This window comes from Cucumis melo, chromosome 7 (assembly GCF_025177605.1).
Source record: "Cucumis melo cultivar AY chromosome 7, USDA_Cmelo_AY_1.0, whole genome shotgun sequence".
Lineage (NCBI taxonomy): Eukaryota > Viridiplantae > Streptophyta > Magnoliopsida > Cucurbitales > Cucurbitaceae > Cucumis > Cucumis melo.
In genome coordinates this window covers 710,146-734,177 of record NC_066863.1, presented here as the reverse complement: position 1 = coordinate 734,177, position 24,032 = coordinate 710,146, and the positions used below count along the sequence as shown (strand labels likewise).

The window sequence follows — 24,032 nt, the reverse complement described above, 5'->3', positions numbered from 1 at the left end:
TTTGAAAACGGAAAGGCCATTTTCATTAAATTTCAATTTCCCCCCCAAGTAATCGTAACATATTATCAATGAATAGCAACAATCTATAGACTCCATTGACCATTCTTTAGAACTCAAAGACATGATTATACAACCTATAGAACAGATCCTGTCCAAATATCGTCATGACTTCAATGACCGATCTCAAGTTAAGGAACCAGCTCAACTTCATGTAAAACAGGTAACAATCTCTCTCAATATTTCAAAAAACCTAGTAACCTAATTTTGAAAGTTAAGTACACGGTTACCTTACCAAAATGGTTCTACTTCGTCTCCGTAACAGGAAGATAAACACCTTCCGCAGCAAGCCAGACGTTGTCAGCACGCTTCTCCCGGACTCCGCAGACCTGCAAAGGCAAAGAAAATGGTTGGGATTCGAATTGTTGCTTCCAAATGAGTAGCAGACAATGTTTGCATTGAGATAATCATTTGTTATTCACCTCCTGCTGCCCTCCAGCAATACGGCTGTATTTCTTGTCGTGACTATGTAGGTAGCCACCGGTATCAATATGCTGAAGCCGAACTCTCTGTTCTTGCTTCCATGTCTTTCCACTTCCTTCGATCATAAGCCTATACAACTTTTGCAGGTGAGGAACTAATAATGTGTATGTGTAATAATAACAACAATAATAATGTGTTTATAGAGAAAATAATTATCATACCTCCAGTAATCACCAGAGTCGGAGTCGGAATCCCCACCAAAGCAACTAACCTGCACCAAGGAATCCAGAACCATCAGCAAACATAGAGACCGTAATTAGACTTCAAAATTCAAATTTCTCATGTTCTGTAACCATATGACATAGCATACATAACTGGGTTCATGACCCTCTCCTCCACAATTGGACTAGGTTTGTTGACTATGTGTGGCATTCCATTGCCATTACAAAGCCCAGAATTCTCACATATCGTGATCTCTAATACAAGGCTAAAGTCCTCAAATCCCGTAATCATACAGCGAGGCGTGCATATCAAACAAGTCAATTGCCAAAACAAGTCAAACAGTGGACGACAATTCACACCGTTTAAGGAAACTTAGATACCAGTCAAAAAAGTAAAGGTGATGTAGTGTAATTGCCAACGGAAAACCATTGCATGATCTGGAGGAAGAATGAAACGGTTATAAAAACGTGGGAAGAGTGACGAGAAGAGGGATGTCAGATGAAATAGTATCATATCATAAGGTTAATTTTTGAAAAACCAATGTTGTGTAAAATATTATGGCGTCCTTGAACTTGGTTTCTTCGGTAATTACAATAACAACGAATCTAGCCCAGAACAAATATTCCTAATAGCAGAATAGAATACTCAACCAACAATCTTTGAAATCTGTTAAATGCCAGAAATGCAGTACTATACGTACATCTAAATGAACTGAATATTCTGAAGGCAAATTCATATACTAGGAAAGTTCGTGCAAGTAAAAGACGAATGAGAAACCTCGTATTAGTTCTACAATATGAACCACGTATGGTCCACTATGTTTCCTTTGTTAACTTTGATAACTAAATTCTCAGGAATATAATCCCAAGTTCAACACGCCTGCAAACAGGTTAGTAGCTTTCTTCCTCCACCAAACAACAAATACTGGCCTTGATTAATGCCCTTCAACTTTTTGTTTGAGGTAAAACTAACAGTGGGTGGAGGATTGAACCTCCAACCTTTAGGAACGAAGGTTACACAAATACCAAAACTCACTTTGGCCGGTTAATGCCGTTAAGTTATGGCAGTGTTGAGCTTTCTTTATGAATTCAGTCATCATGAAATCAACACAAGCGACCAACATAATTGAAAATACAAGAGAAACATCAAACCAACGAGCAAACACAAAGGGATGCCGTGAAATGAATGTTACAACCAACATATTATCATGAGATCATCCAGTAAAAAAAAGTGATAAAAATGAATGTTATAATTCAATTACCTCTAGATTTCCCGATATTGGGGAGGCGTGCAAGTGACTGTGTAGCCATTTCCTTGTCCTCATGTGTTGCAATCTGATTATTGTACCACTTTTAATGGTGTCTCCCTGTTTCGCAGATGTCCCAGGCTGAGGTCTTACAATCTGCCAATGATAAACTCGTTAGATTGAAAGACAACACTAACATTCTAGTGGGTGGTGGGGGGGTGAGGGGACAGTATAACATAAGTTTCATCACCAAATCAATCAGCAATAAGAAGAGTAGCCATCTATTTGACTGCTAACAATTTTTGTTGAAAGGAAAGCAAAGGAGAGAGACTTACCCAGTAGCTATTGGAATCGTCAACATTTGGAAACCCAGTGACCGACTGTTGCCCACTGCCAGAACCATAGGGCACGTCATGGGAATGCAAACGGAATTTAGTTTTCTCGTGCATTAGCTTTAGAACTGACCCGTAAGTAATCTGTCCAACAAAGGCACCAATCAACAAAATGGTTCAATTGTAGGATTCAATTACTCAAGTTAAGTTATGCTTGACCGCTGTAAGATTATGAAATAACAGGAAAGCAAATGAAGATCTGCATAAGAGATGGATTCATGTGAAATTTTTCAGTAAATAGAATACAATGTTAAAAAAGTTATGACGATTTCCAACTAATTATCTATCAGCGTTTGAGCAGATTCCTTCAGTTTCATGCTCATAAGTTCAATTCGAATCCACATTGCTGTTTTCCTCACTCATTAATCATCATATCTTCTCTCAATCATTACATTTGATCGGTTCTAAACCAAGCATGGAATCTCCCGAAAGAAAATCCATCTTCTTAAGTAAATTTCTTTCAACTTCCACACTCCTAAGTTCAAATCGAACCAACATTATCCATTTCATCACACGTTAATCATACTATTTCCTATTTCATATCAATCTCGTCGTGTCTTCACCAATCATCTACGTAGTGAGCTAATGACCTAGATTTCTAGTCAGAGAGAATCCAGCGCAAACGAATCAATGCAAACACAAACAAAGCACATTAAAAAGGTTAACTGATTCAAACCTCAACGCCCTCGGAGGACGCAGCAGAGGCAGACGACGGGGAGCCATGGTCAAGATCGAGACCGAGAAAAAGAAAGAGCGCAAGAGCGAAGAAACCAATGGCCATAACGAAAAGCAAGGCGATGAACCAATTACGCTGCCAGAAAGGCAAATCGGAATGCGACGACGGAACTCTCTCCCTGTAGACAATCCTCGTCGGCACTGACGATGGAGAAGAAGCAGAAGCCGAAGGTTTTCTCCGAGACAGACCCGAGGACCCTGAAGAAGCCACGGTTGATCGGAATAACACAACACCAAAACGACGCCGTACGATCGAAAAGAAATGGAAGAAACTATTCGACTCCGATTTTGGGTTCGATCGGTGAAAAACTGAGAATTGGGATTTAAATATTTCTTTTCTTTTCTTCTTCTTTTAATTTCCTTTGTGAAGACAAATAAATTAATTAAATTAGAGTGACTTCGGCGTGGTTTGGGTGACACGTAAGAATACTTAGTCTGAACGAATAGGAACTTTACACGTGTCTTCTCGATGAGGTGGCCAGTTTTTATTGGATGCAATGGAGTCTTCTTACCGGTCTCAAACTCTGATGTGACGTGGACTCCCTAATAATACGGACGAGGACATACCCATTTTAATTTGAAAAATTATTTTAAACCACGTTTGTGAAAGTATTTATGTTGTTTAATTATAAACTTATGATTAAATATGTCATGATTGAACTTGGTATTAATTATAAGTTACTCGTGTTCCAAAATAAAATTAGAGACAGTAAAATTAAGTTTTCATTATAATTGTTGGATGATGTTCACATGATTTGGTCTATGGACTAACTAGACATATGCTCATAAAGTCTACTAGAAATCTCTGTAAATAATGAAGTTGAACTTAAGTGTTTCGCTTCTTTAACGAGCGTAGCATCAAACCATTGAGATCAAAGTGTAGTGTAGGCATCCAACCATCGAGATCAGAGATGCCCACAGGATAGGGTTGGAACCAAGATCAAGCGTAGGCATCCAACCATCGAGATTAGAGATGTCCATGAGGGTTAGGGATGCCACTCCCTATCCCTGCCTCTTATACCATTCCCCATCCCCACCAATTTCCCTATGAGAACATATTCTCGATTTTTTTAAGTTCAATATCATTTTCCAATCCACATTTTGTAATGTTGTTTTTTTTTATAGAATATTATCAATTTTATTATTTAAAAACAATTCAAAATGTCAAATTCAAATAAAATTTCAACCACATACATTTAGAGATCCATCCATAAAATTCAAAAACCCATAAAAAAATCAAATATCAAGAAATGGAATTGAGAAAAACAGTAAATGAATAATATCAAAATATGTTTTTTTTTCCTAACTATTTTACATATTATTAAATAAGTATATATATATATATGTTTGGTGCAGGGCGAGGATAGGGTCAAGGTTGGGTAATGCATTCCTCGTTCCCGGCCTCGTGTTGCCAACGTAGAAAAAAAAAATCCACTCCCTCCCCCATTCCCTAAGTAATTAAAGCCCCGGCCCCGCATGTTAAATGGACATCACTAATCGAGATCAAGCATAGGCATCCAACACCAAGATCAAGCGTAGACATCCAACCACCCCACCGAAGTCAATCGTAAGCATTTAACACCGAGATCAAGCATAGGCATCCAACCAATATCAAATCTAACATCCAAGTGATAGAGAGTCAAAATGATCGAATATTATATATCAAACTACATCGCATCAAATCAACATAAATACAACTTCACAAATTAAAATTCTTTTGAAATCCCACGTGAACAACCATTGTCATTCTTATATCGAATTCTTAATCAATTTTAATCAAGGTTGTTTTTCTTGTTTGGAAAGTTGCAAAAATCAGTGGTAATTGTAGTTATATATATATCCTTAAACTTTTCATTACTGTAAAAATCAACCTCTCATAGCTTATGTAAGTAATAAAATTAAGTCAAAGAGTCCAACTATTACAATGTTGGATGCAATTTTTACGATTTATTGTAAATCTAATTTTAACATTTGCATAAGTTTAATGGTTTAATTTTTACTATTGAAAGCCATAACACATCCACGCATCATATCGTTATTTAATAATAATTTAATAAAAAAATTAATCTCCGATGCTAAATTTAAAATTTATTAAAAATACATAAAAAAAAAACTATCATGCTTCCAATTTACTTAGTTAATTTAGTTTTTTCCCCTAAAAGAGAGGTTGTCTTATTTAACTTTTTTCTTTTTTAATCAGGACAAAGGGAGATGACGTGAACTTCTTCTATACATATAACTATTTATTTCCTTGCCTCAAGTGTTTTTCCATGCAATACTTCTACTTTATCTGCCACTTTCACTTCCACTTCTACTCCCACTTTCAATTTAGTAACTCAATTGTTTAGTGACTATTTAGTTCATTGACCAAAGTTTTACAGACGAAAAATCAATTACAATCTACATAAACGTACTTACTAAAAGTGTTTTTTTTCATATAATACTTTCATTTTATTAGTCACGATAACTATATCAATATAACCATACTAATTCTTTGTTCATTTTATAAAACGTGTCGGATGAAAATGAATCACAATCTATAAAATCATGCTTACTACAAGTATTTTTTCTTGCTACGATGAATGTCTTAGAACACATATGCAAATAGTATATCAATCTATTAACTTAATTTTTTTAATAACTATTTATTTCTTCATTGTGGATATGTTTGTTAGAAAGTTGGCAGAATCTGTCAGTTTTCGATGTGAAGTTGCCATTTCTTTATCGAATCTAAAGATTGTAATTATGTTTGATAGATAGTCGGTTGAATGTGGCAGTCAATTTACGCTTAGTTTATAGATTTTACTATTTAACGAATTAAGTCCTTATAATTTAAAGTTTAGAACGATTTATAGAGCTAAGATTTATTTTACCTAAATAGAATCAATATTTTTAGGACTTTTTCAAGAACATATTAGACTTCAAGATTTTTTTTTTCCTTAAAATAAAGAAAAGCCCAAAATATTCAAAAGCCCAATTGAGAAGGTCAATAGCTCCACTTGCTTTGGCTAAGGGCTAACCTTCTGGCCCTCTTCCTCAAAATTCTATGTATCGAAAAGCTGATGAGTCATGTAAGAATTAAAGATCGTCTTCTCTGTTGAGAATCAAGGTGAGACGATGGACTTAGATTAGCCCAACCATGATCTGACTAAAATTCTCCTTCTTCACTTCCCATTTACCGCTTTTTTCTGTTAATCTTATTACAGGAGACTCCACTGTCTCTTTGAGAGAGATTAAGGGCCCCTTTCCTTCTCTCTCTTCACACCTTGTTTTACTCTTTTGGTTTTAGTCTCTCTCCTGACTTCAGTCGTGGGTACCGGCAGATTTCCGATAATACATCGTTTCTAAGATCCGGTGGTCTTTGGTAATTCCTCATTTTTTCTCTCTCCCGCTACATTAATACCACGAGTGAGTTTGTTTAGTTCTTTCCGCAGCTGGTTTTTTATGAACTGGGGGTGGTTTTTTTGTATCTCTTTTGTAAATGTCGTTGATGGGGTTGTGTAAAATTGATGAATTTGGTCCTGGGGTGTGTTAGGTTTTCTGGCTGATGATGAAATGCTTGATTGATTTATTTTTTCTTTTTGTTGAGAATTCATCGTCGTTACCGCAGTGGCATTTGGTGGCCATGCGTTCGTTTTCTTTGCGTTTGCGTGAGAGATTTAACATGCTTGGCTGCATTTCTTTTCAGCTCACGTGGAAGTCTTTGTTTTGTTAGATATATATTCTTTTCATGTATGGGTTTTATTCTTGAACGGTACGTGTATATGTATGTATGCAAGAAACTGTTCATCGCGTTGCCTGTTGGAAATATAATTATGTCGTGGTGTGTACTGTAGAGCTTTTCCATGCGTTCATGTCTGTTTGGATCTTTTTATGGTAATGTATTTGCATCTTTGTTTCTATGGAGGTAGGATTTTATTCCAAGGTTCCTTCCTTCTTAGGCGTTTCACTTGGTCTATACTAAGAGAACCCTAGAATTGAGAACTTTCTTACCACATGTATATTTTGAGCTTAAGAATTTTCTTCCGCAACTTTTCATACTGTTATTGAAGCTATCTTAATATCACAGATGTTATAACCTCGCCAAGAGGGATTTGTTCCTTTATTTTTTTCATTTCTACAAAGTAGTGTTGTGCTCCTGCTTACTGACAAACATAATGATTTGTTGGTGCAGAATATGAGTAGCCTGGTTGAGAGGCTTCGTGTTAGATCAGAACGAAGGCCAGTGTATAATCTTGATGAGTCAGATGAGGAGTTTGATTATAAGCGTAAAAAACCTGGCTCAGCGCAGGAGATTTTTGAAAGATTAGAGAGGGATGACAAGGTCTGTTTACTTTTCTGACTCGGCACAAGAGATATTTACTTGGTTATTTTATATATTATAGCTAACTAATTTTTGAAGGCCTCTCTTATTTTCAATTTTTCATTTCATGTACGTATGAGCCCAATGAAAATGTGATTATTCTTAAAAACCATTTGTTCATGTAGAGTGTCGGTGGTAAATCGGACACACTTATTGTTTTTTGTCCACTAGCCTGCTGACGTGTGCCAAGTTACATTCTCTGTGTAGGCGGTACAAACTTACATTGAAGGGATGGAAACCTTTTAATAGCTGTACAAAAAAACATAGATATGCTTAGCCCATTCTTATAATCTCTCAAGCTACCCCTAATTAACATACCAAGGACTATCAGAAAACCTGAACAGTGAGAAAAATGGTCTTTGTTTGAATGAGAAGAAACTTACAGTGATTGGTATCATGGTATGTATAAAATGATTATTCTTATCCTAAAGATGTATAAAATGATTATCTTGGGGTTATTCCAGAAAGTTTCGATCATCGATTGGCAGTATCAAGTGGAATCATAATTTAATAGAATTCTGTTTTGGAATGGTTCTCATGCTCTCCTGTAGTATTTACTGCTCTAGTAAGTGAAGTGATACCGTTATTTTGTTCTTATCATGTATATGTTTCCTAATAGGATTTTCTAGTCTCTATTTCAATTTGTATCTGTATGTAATTTCTGTCGTTCTTGCACATCCTTTGGCAGAAAGAAGATGCATGCCAAGCTTGTGGAGAAAGTGAGAATCTTCTCTCTTGTGAAACCTGTACATATGATTACCATCCTAAATGTCTTATTCCACCCTTGAAAGCTCCTCTCCCCAGCAATTGGAGGTGCCCTGAATGTGTATGGTTCCTTTTTCTGGAAACTTAATTTTCTTTTTGTGTAGACTTCGTAGCTACTATTGTCAGCCAATTTTTTCCTGTTTATTTGCATCTCACAGGTTAGCCCTCTAAGTGATATTGACAAAATATTGGACTGTGAAATGCGGCCTACTCTTGCCGGAGACAGTGATGCTTCAAAGCTTGGTTCAAAGCAAGTTTTCGTGAAACAATATCTTGTGAAGTGGAAGGGGTTATCTTATCTACATTGCACATGGTAATTTATTTGATATTTTCTTTCTTCTGCTTTGTGTTTTTTTTTGTGTGTGTGTGTGTGTGTTTGTAGATATCTATATACCTTGTAGTACTACTACTACTTACTACTTACGTTCTTCCCTAATTCGTGTCATATCTTTTATTCGGTTCCCCTCTATTTTTAATTGTCAGGGTGCCTGAAAAAGACTTTATAAAAGCTTTTAAGACACATCCTCGCTTGAAGACTAAGGTAAACAATTTTCATAAGCAAATGTCATCGAACAACAATGCTGAAGAAGATTATGTTGCCATTCGACCTGAATGGACGACAGTGGACCGGATTCTTGCTTGCAGGTTTATTATTTTCTTGGAGTTCTTTGCATAGGTTCCTTTTTTGCTATAATCTTTTGACTGCCATTTCCATTCAAATCAAGATTTTGCTGAATCCTTTGACCTTTTGCTTGTGTCTTTCTTAATGACTATTTTTGCTATCTCCTCCTCCTCTTCCTCTTCTTCTTCTTCTTCTTCTGCAGAAACTGATTTATGTGAATGCTGCTTTTCAATGCAGGGGAAATGATGAAGAAAAAGAATATCTTGTGAAATATAAAGAACTTTCTTATGATGAATGTTATTGGGAATTTGAATCAGACATCTCTGCCTTTCAGCCTGAAATTGATAAGTTTCATAAAATTCAGTCTAAATCTCGCAAACAATCTTCGAATAAGAACAAAAGCAGCCATGTTGATATTGGTGAAGTAAAGAAAAAACAAAAAGAATTCCAACAATATGATTCTAGTCCTCAGTTTCTTTCTGGAGGTACAATTTTTTTTTGACACTCTCTAGTGTTGCATGCTACATTTTTCCCACATGTGATAAGTTGGCTTTTTGGTCCAAATGAAGGAACATTACATCCATACCAGCTTGAAGGATTAAATTTCTTACGCTATTCTTGGTCCAAGCAAACTCATGTGATACTTGCTGATGAGATGGGGCTTGGTGAGTTATTGGTCCTCTCGGCATAAAGAAGTGTAGAAAGAGGTTCCATTTGACCTTTAAGTAAAGAATTTTTTTTTCTAATTGCCTGCAGGAAAAACCATACAGAGTATTGCCTTTTTAGCATCCCTTTATGAAGAGAATCTAGCTCCCCACTTGGTAGTTGCTCCACTTTCAACTCTTCGAAATTGGGAACGTGAATTTGCTACCTGGGCTCCTCATATGAATGTTGTATGTATCTGTTGGTTATTAATTCCTCGTAATGTTTGTTGGGTTGCATTATGTTAATATGCACTTGCTGCAGGTTATGTACGTGGGCACTGCACAAGCCCGTACGGTTATAAGGGAATATGAATTTTACTTTCCAAAGAATCATAAGAAGGTGAAGAAAAAGAAATCTGGCCAAATTGTTAGTGAAAGTAAGCAAGATAGAATCAAGTTTGATGTTCTGCTAACATCATATGAGATGATTAACTTTGACGTGGGAACACTGAAGCCTATAAAATGGCAATCCCTGGTAAGAGTCTGCCATTAGTTTATCTTTACAATGAATTCTTGATTTATGATCGTGTATTGCAAACTATGTTCAAGTTTGAGGTATCATAATTGACTTGCTTTCTCATTGCTGATTTCTCTATAGATTGTTGATGAAGGCCACCGGCTTAAGAATAAGGATTCAAAATTATTTTCTTCGTTGAAACAGTTTTCTAGTAGCCTTCGGGTACTCTTGACTGGAACTCCTCTTCAGGTTCGTTCTAGGTTATATTAATGCATTAAAGAGGTCATCTGGTTTTGGCTTTTACTCGTATTTTATTTGGTTTGAATTTCTTGTTGCTATTGTATATAGCTTTTTTTTTTTTTTTTTTTTTTTTTTTTTGTTGATAGAAATAACAACTTTCATTGAGAAAAAGATGAAAGAATACAAGGTCATACAAAAAACCAGTCCACCAAAATACCCCATCTAAAAGAAGGGGGACCAACCAAGTAAAATGTTACCAATGAAATAATTAGAAAAAATCTTCAAAATCAAAGCCTAAAGGGAAACATGAAAAGGTGAAATCTAATCAAAGACCAAACCTCACTGGGGTGTGTGCTGTTATTTGGGACATTTGGGTGGAGAGGAATGACTGGGTGTTCCGTGGCAAGGGACATTTAAGGAACAAAACAATGTTGAGCTAAGCCATACATCCATTTGATGTTCAATCTCTTGAAGTGTTTACATACGTAAATGCATAGCCAAATTTATATAGGGGGTAAATACCTCAATTTTTCTCACTGTTACTTTTTTGCATTTCAGAATAATCTTGATGAACTTTTCATGCTCATGCACTTCCTTGATGCGGGGAAGGTTAGTAGGACACTCCAATCTAACCAGATATAATGCATCTGTCGGTTATAAATTTTTCAAACGTGATCAATGCATTTATTAGGATTTGATCATTTTGGAGGCATATGTTCTTTCAGTTTGCAAGTCTGGAAGAGTTCCAGGAGGAGTTCAGAGATATTAATCAAGAGGAGCAAATCTTGAGGCTTCACAGAATGTTAGCTCCTCATCTCCTGAGAAGTGAGGCTCTTAAATTTTGTCTAGTGACAAATTGCCTTGATTGTTTGGATTGCAGATATTTGTTTTATACTCTGGTTTATCATTTTATGCCTCATTTTTTTGCTTTAATTCAGGGAACACTATTTACTGCTAAACTGTAATCATATTATTTATCAACGAGTCTTTCGGCATTTATAAAGTTGCTTAGTTTATTGCTCTCTTGTAACTGTTTCTAGATACTTGCAAGTAATTCTTCATTTTCTTGCTGATTTCATTTTGAAATATGGCCCTCCTTTACTTTTTGTTTCATTTTAAATATTCTAGGACGATAATTTTAAAAGATAATTAATATGTGTGCTTCAATGGAAATGTTAATGTTGGCATCAAAATGTAATAGGGTTATACAATTCTCAATAGTCTTGGAAGAATAGTTGAGGAGCATCCGAGTTGGTTTAGACAGCAATTTTTCTTGCAGTTTACTTTTCTTGCGTCATTAGTTTCGCACTCTGTTTTTATCTTCTTTAGTTTTAAATCATTTCGAGTTAGAAGTGTTTTTGCCAATCTTTAATTTTGTTTTTGCCAATCTTTTATTTTCTTGCAGGGGTCAAGAAAGATGTCATGAAGGACTTGCCCCCTAAAAAAGAACTTATTTTGCGTGTTGAACTAAGTAGTAAGCAGAAAGAATATTACAAAGCCATTTTAACCCGTAACTATCAACTATTAACTCGCCGTGGTGGTGCACAGGTAACACTACAAGTTTGCTTTCTCTAATATTCTTTTCTCTTCTGTTTGATCCTCACAAGATTGTTGAAATTTAGAACTTTTCTATCAGATTTCTCTTATCAACGTTGTTATGGAATTGCGAAAGCTCTGCTGTCATGCCTACATGTTAGAAGGAGTTGAGCCAGATATAGAAGATCCTGAAGAAGCGTATAAGTAAGTTTCTATCCCGGTCTTCTGCTTTCTATGTTAAATAGTCAGATTGGCAAGTAGAAAGCTGTGGTTTCTCTATGTTTGTTTCTATCTTAAGTTCTTAATGCTTCATCTTTAGTTTCCTGAAAAATTTTATATGGCTTATTTATATATACTATATATTGAACATTGTGGTATGCTAACAATCAAAAAGCTGAGTTAGAGCAAGTGCTAGTTCTTTTATCGAATTTGAATTCCTATTGGCTGTATGTAACTTCACAGACAGCTTTTGGAAACTTCCGGGAAGCTGCATTTGTTGGATAAGATGATGGTGAGACTTAAAGAACAAGGTCATAGAGTTCTCATATACACACAGTTTCAACACATGTTGGACTTGCTGGAAGATTATTGCAGTTACAAGGTATGGTACATCTTTAATCAAGGTCACAAACGTTATCTTAAAAAAGCAGTAGCTGTTCTTATTGAAGGAAAAGACAGAAACTGCTATGCTTTTGAGTTGAAGTCTGATTCTTTTGATTATTTTTCTGGGTCAGAAATGGCAGTATGAAAGGATTGATGGCAAGGTTTGTGGAGCTGAAAGACAAATTCGAATAGACCGGTTTAATGCCAAGAATTCCTCTAGATTTTGTTTTCTGCTTTCTACTAGAGCTGGTGGTCTGGGAATAAATCTTGCGACTGCTGACACAGTTATCATATATGACAGGTGTGATAGTATTCTCATTTTATATTTTACCTTTCATGTTTATCTATTCTGGAAAATGTGTTGCTATGATATTACTATAGAACTTCAATAGAATAATAGTTGTCTTCACTTCTTACAAAAGGTGAATGCTTAAGAAGTGAGATGCTTGGCTGCGACCCTAAAAACCAATCAGTATTACGATATCAGTAGCTTGGAACACTAATAAAAAATGTCTTGGATTCAATATTTCTAGATCTCTGCCTCTTGATGGGTGATGATTTCAAGCTAATTATAAGGATGGTTTTCACGAGAATTTTTATGATTATCACTGAATGGTGAAAAACTTTTTCATTTTTGCTAGGTTTTTGATTAGTTGTCACTCAACCAGCTTATAATTTTCCATTCAATTCCATTCCATCAGTTTTATTAATCGATATCATTCTACTAATGTCCATCTGTAGTGATTGGAATCCCCATGCTGATCTACAGGCTATGGCTAGGGCACATCGGCTTGGGCAAACTAACAAGGTCTTGAATAATCTGTTTTGGGATGTTGTGACTTGCAGCAGCTGCTTGTTTATACTCAGTTGCTTTGTTTGATGTCACAGGTAATGATTTATAGACTAGTAACTCGAGGGACCATTGAAGAAAGGATGATGCAAATGACAAAGAAGAAGATGGTCTTAGAGCATTTGGTTGTGGGAAGGCTGAAGGCTCAAAACATTAATCAGGTATAGAAATTATCTCTGTGTGTGGTTCTTTGGGTAGAATTACAACCCATGTTGAATTGATACTTAGTTCTTTGCTATTAAAAGGTGAACTTGAATATCAATGACCGATAATATATTTGAATGTGGACATTTTCCCAAAGTTGAATTTACAGTAGGTAAAAAAGGATTGACATAGCAATTTGTAGGAGAGAATATTTACAAGAATAGAAAATTACAGAAAAGGGTTCTAAGTTGAAAGGTTAAAAAGTTTGCTGCAACTACAATTTTTTATAGTATAAATTTGGCTCTAACTTCTCAACATTCTCAAATGTTACCTTCACTTAAATCTAAAATTCTCTACTCGTATCATAGGAGGTATTCCCTGAAGGACTTATCTCTTTAATTTTGGCCACAAAGAAGCTGTTAGACAACTTATTTTCTGTTCTTTTGGGTAGCGTCAGTTCACACTAGAGCACCCAAGAGGCTTGACCCAACAATTGAAGAAAAGAATCAAAAAAGAAAATATGATATTTATCTTCCATTGACTGTTGTATGTACATGAATACATAATTCAGTTTTGTTGCTTGGTTTACAGCTCATTTGGGAAGTATTTTCTGTTTTTGTTGTGGCCAAAGCTCAAGATGTTAATGAAGTTGCTTAGGGAATTTTGAAATTCTATGCTATCTCCATGAGTATTTGACTGAACATTTTGTCCATCTCTTCTCAATTCAGGAAGAGCTAGATGATATTATAAGGTATGGCTCCAAGGAATTATTTGCTGATGAGAATGATGAGGCAGGAAAATCTCGTCAAATTCATTATGATGATGCTGCAATAGACAGGTAGCACTTAACTTCTATAATCAAACAACAATTTATTTTCACGTCATTAGATCTTATACAGCTAGACTTGCCATTTAACACAGACTACTGGACCGTGATCAAGTTAGAGACGAAGAAGCAACTGTTGATGACGAAGAGGATGATGAATTTTTGAAGGCGTTTAAGGTTTTACTTACAGTAATTATTTTCTTGTGCAGTCTTAAAGATTTGGTAGTTGAGCTGCATGTTTATTCTTCGATATTTTTAATTCTATATCAAGGTCTCCCTACAGTTTTCACCCTGTACAATCGTCAATGATATACCAATTACACTTTCCTTTCTTCCCTTTCCTCCTAATGGTCTTCCCCTAGCCGATGGTGTTCCAGTTTACACACTCCTGGAATATTGGATGGGGGCGAGCAATTAGAAATCTTATTGAAACATTCCAAAGCAATCAGAGAAGTGGGAGATGAATTGAACTACAGAAAGATCATGGGGGTGGGCAATTACTGAACAATGTTCTCTATAAAAAGATGACCAGAGGCTTGGGGGGATGAATTTCTGAATTTATGAAGTGTTGGCTTATCTGTTTATCCATTATTGTTGCTTGGTATTTTCTGGTCTGTTACCTCTACCGAACATGCCATAAACTTGTTATTATTTTAATCCTCTTTTTGGGTGTTATCATGCTGTACTACTGTTAGACCGATTTATTGTCATTGTGTTATACTGCCTTTCAGATCACAGTATTCATTTGCAATTTACGGAGCAAGCATGCCATAGCTTAAATTGGGAAAGTAGAAGCATGGAGTTTATAAAAGCACTAAAAGTGCCTTTTTAAATTGGCAATATTAGGTCAAAATTTTAGACAACAGTAAAAAGTGTGTTTAATTTTTTTTGATAATCAAAAGTAATTTTGAAAAATTCTAAAAGTATATAAAAGAAGAGTTAAAACGCTTTTAGAGGAACCATTTCACCAATTATCTTGTGCAAGTGGTTATTCACTTGGTGCTTCACTTAAAACACTTTTTTTAGCTTAGCGAAACAAACAATTATAACAATCTGAGGACAACCCACTGTTAAAACTTGAAAATTCCATGAGATTTACTTTTACATACCAAGTGCTTATAACGTCTGCTTCATTTTTGTGTTTTCTCGGGCAACATATATTTGTTCTCATTTTGTGAGTGATGCAGACATAATTTATGTGCTGCAGGTGGCAAATTTTGAATATATTGATGAGGTGGAGGCTGAAGAGGCAGCAAAAAGGGCATCCATGGAAAGTCAGCCTGTTGCAAGCAACGTGGAAAGAGCTACCTATTGGGAAGAGTTGTTGAAGGATAAATATGAAGTGCATAAGATAGAAGAGTTTAAAGCTTTGGGTAAAGGAAAGAGGAGCCGTAAGCAGGTCAGTCGGAATAGTGATAGTATTACATCATTGATATATGCAGTCATAATTGATGCAATTTATCTAAATAGTGCCACGTTACTAAGTTGTAAAGCAACTATTTTCTCTCTCTCAAGTTTCCTCGTGGTTGTCTGTCAGTTGAAAGATATTCGGTTTTCTTTTTTCTGCTTCGTTACAACCACTTCATTAAAAAAAAAAACTAACCATGAAAACCTAACAGACATAGGGACGATGTTTCCCTTCCCCTAACCAAAAAGGGATTACAAGAAAACCTTTCAATCTAGACTGATTTATACAGTTGTGTAGTTGTCCATTTAGAGGCCAGGAACTGTACAAGGTCATAAAAGTAATCAAGCGAAACATATTTATCTGAATGAATTCTAGGTTTTATTTCCTTCCAGAGTAACCACAAAATAGCCATCGAAACATTACTCCATAGCACCTTAGCTTCATCACTAAACCTCCTCCATTTAGAGAATCCACCATCCACTTCTTTGTAGACCGAGGCATGTACCAATTCAAACCAAACAGGCTATCAGAAGGATCCCAAACCCTTCTGGTAAATTGCACATATTCTGGGAAATGGAGACGATATCTCTTTTGGGCCTTTTCTTGAGTAAATATACTTCGTGAGATGTGGTCAACAAAAAGAGTTTCACCTTTTTGGTATCTTCCAAATGGTTGAGTAACTTAATTTATTCTAGAGTTTTTCCTTCTATTTTAACTCCAAATAGGCCGACTTCACTGTAGATTATCCACCTATTTCTATACTCCACACCAATTGATCTTGGACATTAGACAGCTCCAAAATAGAAATAAGGATACCCATTCTTCCAACTTTCTGTTACTCCATTCTTCCAACTCTGTCACTTTAAGTCCCATCTTTGGCTATTGGGGTTCCACAACTGATGGATGGTGGACCTCCATCAATTTTAGCATTTGATATACTAAAAATGGAGGGAAACATCGGTAGTTGGGAAGCTTTATGTTCATTAGAAAAAAAAAAAAAACGAAAACGACTGAGCAGAAAGTTTTTTTTTTTTTTTTAATAAGAAACAGACATATATATATATATATATTCAGAGAACAAGAGATAAACAGCCTAAGGACATTGGACAAGAGGGCCCTCCCCTAGAGAAACTAAATTATAAGGGCCTTCCAATTGTTGAAAACTATCGAGGAGAAAGTTATGAGTTAGATAAGGACTTGAGCATATACACTGTTAATTTTCCTTTGTGGCTATGTAATTCCAATGATTTTCTAAATTTGTTATTCTCTTGACCAGTTCTGGAGCTATCATGATATCTATAAATTTTTTTCTTAGGCTTTTTCAGTAAAAAAAAGAAACCTTTAAAAGAGCTCCTACATTGGACTCTTTCCTCCTCACTTGGAATTACTATTCAGTCCATCTGACCACTTCTTATAAATCTATAAGTGCGGAAGTGAAAACATAAGAATAACTATCATGTTTCATTTAATTTCGTAGAAATTTATTTGCTACTCAGTTTGTTTCAAATAGTGTTTAAGTCTCTACTTATCGAAGTTTGGGTGATTTGAACTTGGAAATCTGTAGATGGTATCTGTTGAAGAAGATGACCTAGCTGGACTCGAAGATGTAAGCTCCGAGGGTGAGGATGATAACTATGAAGCTGATTTGACTGACGGTGAAGCAAATTCTTCTGGTGTTCCTTCTGTGAAAAAGCCGTATCGGAGGAAATCTCGTGGTATGTTTTCCTATCTGCACTCTTTGACTCTGATTGCAAAATAATCTCTTTTCTTATTGTTTTTTACTCATCATGGTTTGATTTCCAGTGGATAGCACCGAGCCACTTCCCTTAATGGAAGGGGAAGGAAGATCATTTAGAGTTCTTGGTTTCAACCAAAATCAAAGGGCTGCATTTGTGCAAATTTTGATGAGGTTCTTGCTAACATTTTTGCTCTTTTTATTATTATTTTTTTAATTTTTGCTGTCTCTGCTTTGGTTTTTTTATCTTTAACCTGTGAGTGTTTGTCCCTTGCCGACTTTCTTGTGCCTGTAAGAGAGGTTGTTCCAATGTTCGTTTTTTCAGTGTTTACTATTTTGTTAAGGTTTGATTTACTTAATACAGGTTTGGGGTTGGGGATTTTGACTGGAAGGAGTTCATTTCTCGGATGAAGCAGAAGACTTATGAAGAAATAAAGGAGTAAGTGATATGGATTCTACTTTATGAAAGAAACCGTTGGTACTGAATTATTACCATGTCGAGGGTCTTTTTTTTTTTTTTTTTTTTGGATATGATGTTTGTTCTCCTAAAAAATGGTTGAAACGTGGATAAATAGGAAGTACAACACCATATAGTCTCCCTCCCTTTCTCTCTCTCAGATCTCTGGTGGAGGCCTAACTTTTACCTATCATCAGATAGTATTAGGTTTTACATTTCTTTTGCTGCAAATGCTATTAAAAGAATAAGTTGCCCTTATGGATGAGATTTAGAGTTTTACTTTATGAGAGAACCAATGGAAAAGAAAAACAACGGAATAGGAGGTTTTGCAAGTACCTCTTTTTTTAATTTCATTTTATTTTCCAATATGAAACCAATAATATATATGTAAAATTTGTGGGTGTTCGTTCATATTGGGAGCATGAATTTAAAATACCAAAGATATATTGGATGTTCGCTATCTTTTCCAGAGTGTGAAATTTCTTTTACAGCAATTTCGTCTTTACTTCATGAAAAAGTATCACTTTTCTGGATGTTTGATGTGTTGATTTGCAACAACTGCTTTTTGTTCAGATACGGGACTCTTTTCTTATCTCACATTGCTGAAGATATCACTGAATCCCCCAACTTTTCAGGTATTGTATCCTTAACGCTGCATCTGTTGTGTGTAAGAAAACTAAAGTTTCACCAAGGCAGTAGAAAGTTTACAGAAAGGTTACACAACTAATTCAGCAGAAAACCACCCCCTCCCTCAAGACACCTACCAGAGAAGCTTTGCACAAAATAAAAGATGGGAAATCAGAACTTAATTAGTGCTCGAGATGTACAGTAGGTTTAATATGAAAACACCCCCTTGATATTATTCGAAAGAAAAAAAGGTGGGACTCCCAACGGTAATGCTGACAGAAAATGAAGCTTTAACATGCACAAGGTTTCAAATATATTGCATTCTTGATGCTTTATTTTTGAACTGCTGTGTCTTGCTTTTACTTCTTTGTGGGATACTAATATCTGTATATTCTGGATGTTATGTTTAGATGGTGTTCCTAAAGAAGGACTCAGAATACAAGATGTGCTAATCAGAATTGCAGTTTTACTCTTGATAAGGGATAAAGTAAGCTGTAACTATGTTTATTCTCTAGTTATATTGTTTTAATTCTTCATCTTTTAGCTTGAAGATTGGGAGTTCTATTCTACAAGTAATGGACTATTCTGGGGCTTTCATTTTTCTGTGGTCTGAACTGTGGCTTAAGGAACGATAGATTATACCCTATTTAATCCTATAAAATCAACACTCTGGACTCTGGAGTATCATTTGGATGGAAAAGATTAACGTGGTTTCAGTTTGAAAGGGAAAAAATTGGTGGGAGATGGAAAAATCAGTTAAATTCCATGGCTTTGATAGCGAGTACAGGAATTATAGATCGTCTGTAGTCAACACAAATTGGGGAGTTTCAACTTTCTTGAAATTCTTATTTCAGAACGAGAGACAGATCACATAATGTTAGTATTTTTGTTTTTAAAAAGGCAAGAAATGAGGAAATTTATCCACAGAAAAAAAAAGCAACCTAAGGGCTGGGGGCTCAAGTAACGCATCATGTTAGATGGATTTTTTTTTTGTTACATCTGAGTGTTCCTTTATTTTGATTTTGTAGTAATCGTTCACATTTTATTTTTTTGCTAATGCATGTTATGTTACTTATGAGATCGTTTCTTGTTCTTTTTGTTGGAATTATAGGCGAAAGTTGTCCCAGAAAATCCGAGTACTCCACTATTCACAGATGACATTTTATCTCGTTACCAAGGACTAAAAGGTGGAAAACATTGGAAGGAAGAGCACGATAGATTGTTGCTGCTTGCTGTTCTGAAGTATGAGTTTCTGCAAGCTTTCGCCTTACTGTATATTGTACTGCTGTGAATGAGAGTTATCTATACATACATACCAGGGTTTTCATAAATGTCTGAGAGATTCAATTATGCTAAATCCTCTTGTGTAGCATAGGGATGATGGAATAGGTAAATATAAGTTTGACATCTGTGCATGTTAGTCATAGATGAAGATGCTGATAGGTCCCTGTTGCTCTTGCATATCAAGTAGTGACTAATATTATTAGGTGATCTATTTGATGGGCAGATATCTATTCGTGAGACTTGGTTGCAGGCTCATTTTCTTTTTAAAGCTTCGATCTTCCAGCACTAATCTTCAAATTTTCAAATCTCTAGGCATGGCTACGGTAGATGGCAAGCGATTATTGATGACAAGGACCTCAAGATTCAAGAGGTGATTTGTCAGGAATTGAATCTTCCCGTCATAAACCTACCTGTTCCTGGACAAACTAGTTCTCTAGTTCAGAATGGTGGAAACACACCAAACACTGAACCAGCTGGAAGTGAGTCTAGGGAAAAGGAAAATGGTGGTGGAAACGATCCTTCATCTGATGTGCAGGGAGGAGGAACTGATACTGCTAACCAATCTCAGTTGTATCAAGATTCATCTATATATTATCATTTTAGGGATATGCAGCGACGACAGGTTGAGTTCGTCAAGAAAAGGGTGCTTCTGTTGGAAAAAGGGCTGAACGCAGAGTACCAGAAAGAATACTTTGTAAGTTCTGAACTCCAAGGCAGTGTAGCCAAATGAATGACACCATAGACTCTTATGGCTGCTTCGACATTTTGCTTTACTTTAACATATTATTAAAGGAACTAGAAGGGGGACGAGAAGATTCTAGTTTAAGTTGTGGACTCAGGTTGCTAAATTGAGTCATTAAAAAGGATAAAGATACTAGTCGTGGTCTGTCTTAGAAACTTCCAAACCGAAGGGGTTCTTGTTGAGTTTTCGTAGCTTGGTTTGCCTTATGCTAGATTGCCACTCTCATCTAGATTATTTTTTCTTTCATTCTATTGTTGGCTTCTGAACATCATTTTATCAAATTCATTTTTTAGTTGCCATAACACGATTACTAGATATCGTCTTCTTCTTATGTCCTTGTTTGTCAAGTTCTATTTATATTGTTATGATAGATATAAATCGAAGTGGTTAATTGTTGACCTATATTCTACAAAAGTTGGTACTTTTGTGTTACTTTCTAGTGAAGCCAGCTTCAATTCCATGTGGACTCATTTCTTTTCTTTACCGTCCCTCCCTACTCCCAGGGTGACTCGAAAGCAAATGATATTACAAGTGAAGATATTGAGAATGAGTCCAAGGTTTCAAATTTGCCAGGTGCTAGCACTGTGGAGACCGATACTCAAAAGGCAGATCAGTTGCCTCAAGTGGATCCAATTTGTAAGCCTCTTTTCTCAAGTAATTCGTTTCTTAAGAACAGCATTCAATCTGAAAACGTTGGTCTCTTTTCATTTTCTTAATGAAATGTTTTATATCCCTTTCTAAGAAACATGAATTGCATTCGTGTGCACCATCTGTATATTTATCAAGACTACAGGGTGGAAATGACAATGGTCGAAGGAATCATTCGTGGATACGGATTTATTAGTGAATCGGACTTTTGTACATGGACCATCTTTTGAACACACTTACTAAAAAGAAAATCCAATATTCTTTGGCAGCAGACTAATGTTGTATTTTGCCTGCGCAGCTTCAAGGGAAACATCTGCTGCTTGTGATGACAATCCCGATAGATTGGAATTAAGCCGGCTTTACAATGAGGTAATCCCTTTTGTTCATTAAACAGTTAACGGTGTTGCTTGATGAGTGATTCTTCACAAAGTCCGGTTTCAAGTTTTTCATTTGCAATTAATTTCCTTAAGCAGATGTGCAAGGTTGTGGATGAAAATTGTAGAGAGCTGGTGCATGCGCCTATTGGGAGCCACCATGCAGCTTCTGACCTGAAAAATAACCTTCTCCCTCTGGAGAAAATTATTGAAGACGTGGACCGAATTCTGTCTCCTCAGCCAAACCCCACTAAAGAACAATCGACATCAGATTCTGTTCGGCAACCTGCAGTTGTCGATTCACCGAGCACCGATGTTGGTCTTAAATCATCACTCACAAATCAAAATCCAGATAGTGAGAAGGCTGATGTTGCCACAAACATGGAGGTAGATCCCTCAACAGAATCTGAATCTCAAAAAGAAAGCAACAAGTCAATGCAGATAGACCTTGATCTGATTACCGAAGAGCCTGAACCATCGGCTAGTCATGTTCCAGCCTCTGAAGATCCAAATCCCAATCAACCAGAATCTGCAAGTCTACCGGAGAGAAGTAGGGTCGATGAAATGGAAGTAGAAGGGAGCAAGGAGATTGGCGCGGCAGAAGAACATAGCATTGAAGGCCCCAAGGCAGGGGTGATTGTGTTAGATGATTAGGGAAATACAAGTAATTCACCATTAGTTTGTGTTTTGATTTTCTCACCCAATGTAAGAATTGTAACAATATGAAAGGAAAGTAAAGTGTCGATTATAAGTAATAATACGGACTACCATTTGGCTTTAGAGCTGTGTTTGAAACCATTCCTACCATTTTAGGTAATTTTTATGCACTCTTCAACTTCGGGGGTTGAAATGAATAGATGTTTCATTAATTCATCTTATGGGTAGAGGAAGGTCACCAGTAAGAGGGTTTATTTATATAGTTTATATAAACTAGCCATTAAGAACTACAACATATAACATTTCAAGGTTCTAAGCAATCCCTTCTTTTATCATTTAGTTTAGCTTCGAGCTATTATATACTATTATGTGTAGTTATCTCTCTATTTTTGTATTTATTATTTCACTACTCATCCCCATCTCCATTACAATCTTTACTATTTCTTATTTAGATTACAATAATTTGTATCTCAAAAACAGTGATTATATCTAAATTGAGATAGTTTGCATCGAACTATTATAACCTACCGATTATAACAATCAATTAAGAGCGTCATTTTCTCCTTTTGAAAAGAATTAAGAGTGGTAGTCGGAGGTTTCTAGTAATGGTTTGATGAAATTTCAAAAATTTTACACTGAAATAGGTTAAATGTTTAAAATGTCCTTAGTGCCATTTTCTTTTTCATCTTTGTATTATTTTAACTCTCTCGATTTCCCCATGGCCTTCCCTTTCAAATATTCTTCTTTGTTTTCCCCTTTCATAACATTTTCATTGATGATATAGCACCTTAACTAGTTAATATGTTTGGATTGTGAAAGTTGAGAGACAAATGATTTAAAATTTCAAAAACCATGGTACTACTTTTTAACTTTAAAATAATTTTGTGAAATGGAGAAGTGTCCAATATATCTAAATATAAAATAAGGTGCTCATGCAACTACTTGAAACAAAATTAAAATTATCAAGTGACAAAAAATGTCAAGTACACAATTATTAATGCTTCTTCACAATACATACATCTTAGTCTTGTAAATCTATACATTTAAATTTAAATTTGTGTATTGGGTTTCAATTATTGACCACTACTACTACTCTTATCCACCCTCATTATCACAAATTTCACTTATTTTTAATTAAAAGATAAAGATTTCTTAGGTTAACAGCAAAGTGATTTCAACATATTCTTCATTAAAGACAATGTGTAGAGGTAGCCATTCATTTTTTTAATGCATTAAGGGCTTTAAGAATTAGGCTATAATAATGGAGGCAACTCCCCTTTCTCTTCCACTTACTCCTCTAGACACAATTGCCAAACCCAAAAAATTAAACTAAAAAAATAATAATAATAAGAATAAAGATGTGTATATGTATTATCTTTTCTAAAGCTCTTCCCACCATTCAAATTTGACCAAAAAAAGAACTTGGGGTTGTGGGTTTGGCTTAATTATTAATTAATCAACTAATAATTATATAAAGACAAAAATATGTGTTTTCTACCATTAATTCTCCATGAACATACACACATTGGTTAGTTCTTTGAGCTGACAGACCAGACAGGGATTCAATTGATAATACCATAATATAAAGTTCTTGTCTTTTTGGAGAATATTAATGATTTGTTTACATTATTTCATGTGGGTGTTTGTAAAAATGAAATTTTTGTGTATAGTTCATCTAATAAACCACCAATTTTCTGTCTTTTTTTTTTTTTGGAGAATTCTAATGAATTATCTTCATTCTGTCAGGTGGGTGTATGTAAAAATGTGATTTTTATGCATAATTGAACCAATAAATCATCAATATCCTTTTTTTTTTTGGAGAATTCTAATGAATTAATTATCTTCATTCTTTCATGTGTGGGTGTATGTTAAAAATATAAGTTTTGATGTATAATTCGACTGACAAATTATCTTA

At 35.4% G+C, this 24,032-nt stretch overlaps 2 protein-coding genes across 2 annotated transcripts; one reads left to right on the top strand and one right to left on the bottom strand.

Annotated features, from left to right (window-relative positions):
• Nucleotides 1-3,436, bottom strand: LOC103493763 (stromal cell-derived factor 2-like protein). The gene is made up of 6 exons (XM_008454644.3): nucleotides 3,017-3,436; nucleotides 2,284-2,424; nucleotides 1,964-2,104; nucleotides 702-751; nucleotides 480-609; nucleotides 1-386 (listed from the first exon to the last, which is right to left on the bottom strand). Exons 1-6 carry the CDS (start codon nucleotides 3,119-3,121, stop codon nucleotides 303-305), a joined length of 651 nt encoding a protein of 216 aa, XP_008452866.1. The 5' UTR covers nucleotides 3,122-3,436; the 3' UTR covers nucleotides 1-302.
• A 2,705-nt stretch (nucleotides 3,437-6,141) lies between these two features.
• On the top strand, nucleotides 6,142-22,240 carry LOC103493764 (CHD3-type chromatin-remodeling factor PICKLE). Its single transcript, XM_051087805.1, has 31 exons — nucleotides 6,142-6,439; nucleotides 7,250-7,399; nucleotides 8,127-8,264; nucleotides 8,362-8,516; nucleotides 8,687-8,848; nucleotides 9,063-9,310; nucleotides 9,395-9,490; nucleotides 9,582-9,718; nucleotides 9,792-10,004; nucleotides 10,128-10,235; nucleotides 10,785-10,835; nucleotides 10,952-11,051; nucleotides 11,632-11,774; nucleotides 11,863-11,966; nucleotides 12,225-12,363; nucleotides 12,497-12,666; nucleotides 13,107-13,173; nucleotides 13,254-13,376; nucleotides 14,088-14,197; nucleotides 14,281-14,362; nucleotides 15,393-15,584; nucleotides 17,158-17,308; nucleotides 17,397-17,502; nucleotides 17,693-17,767; nucleotides 18,359-18,420; nucleotides 18,823-18,899; nucleotides 19,524-19,654; nucleotides 20,009-20,390; nucleotides 20,942-21,074; nucleotides 21,385-21,455; nucleotides 21,560-22,240. Exons 2-31 carry the CDS (start codon nucleotides 7,253-7,255, stop codon nucleotides 22,112-22,114), a joined length of 4,428 nt encoding a protein of 1,475 aa, XP_050943762.1. The 5' UTR covers nucleotides 6,142-6,439; nucleotides 7,250-7,252; the 3' UTR covers nucleotides 22,115-22,240.
• The last annotated feature ends 1,792 nt before the right edge of the window (nucleotides 22,241-24,032 follow it).

Excerpts from the sequence above, each read along its gene's own strand:
- LOC103493763 (XM_008454644.3), bottom strand. The coding sequence starts at position 3,121 with ATGGCCATTGGTTTCTTCGCTCTTGCGCTCTTTCTTTTTCTCGGTCTC. Across the intron at positions 2,105-2,283 it reads ACGATTCCAATAGCTACTGG|ATTGTAAGACCTCAGCCTGG; the intron begins GTAAGTCTCTCT and ends TATCATTGGCAG. Across the intron at positions 610-701 it reads GACTCTGGTGATTACTGGAG|GCTTATGATCGAAGGAAGTG; the intron begins GTATGATAATTA and ends AAAGTTGTATAG.
- LOC103493764 (XM_051087805.1), top strand. The coding sequence starts at position 7,253 with ATGAGTAGCCTGGTTGAGAGGCTTCGTGTTAGATCAGAACGAAGGCCA. Across the intron at positions 9,719-9,791 it reads GGGCTCCTCATATGAATGTT|GTTATGTACGTGGGCACTGC; the intron begins GTATGTATCTGT and ends CACTTGCTGCAG. Across the intron at positions 10,836-10,951 it reads ACTTCCTTGATGCGGGGAAG|TTTGCAAGTCTGGAAGAGTT; the intron begins GTTAGTAGGACA and ends ATGTTCTTTCAG.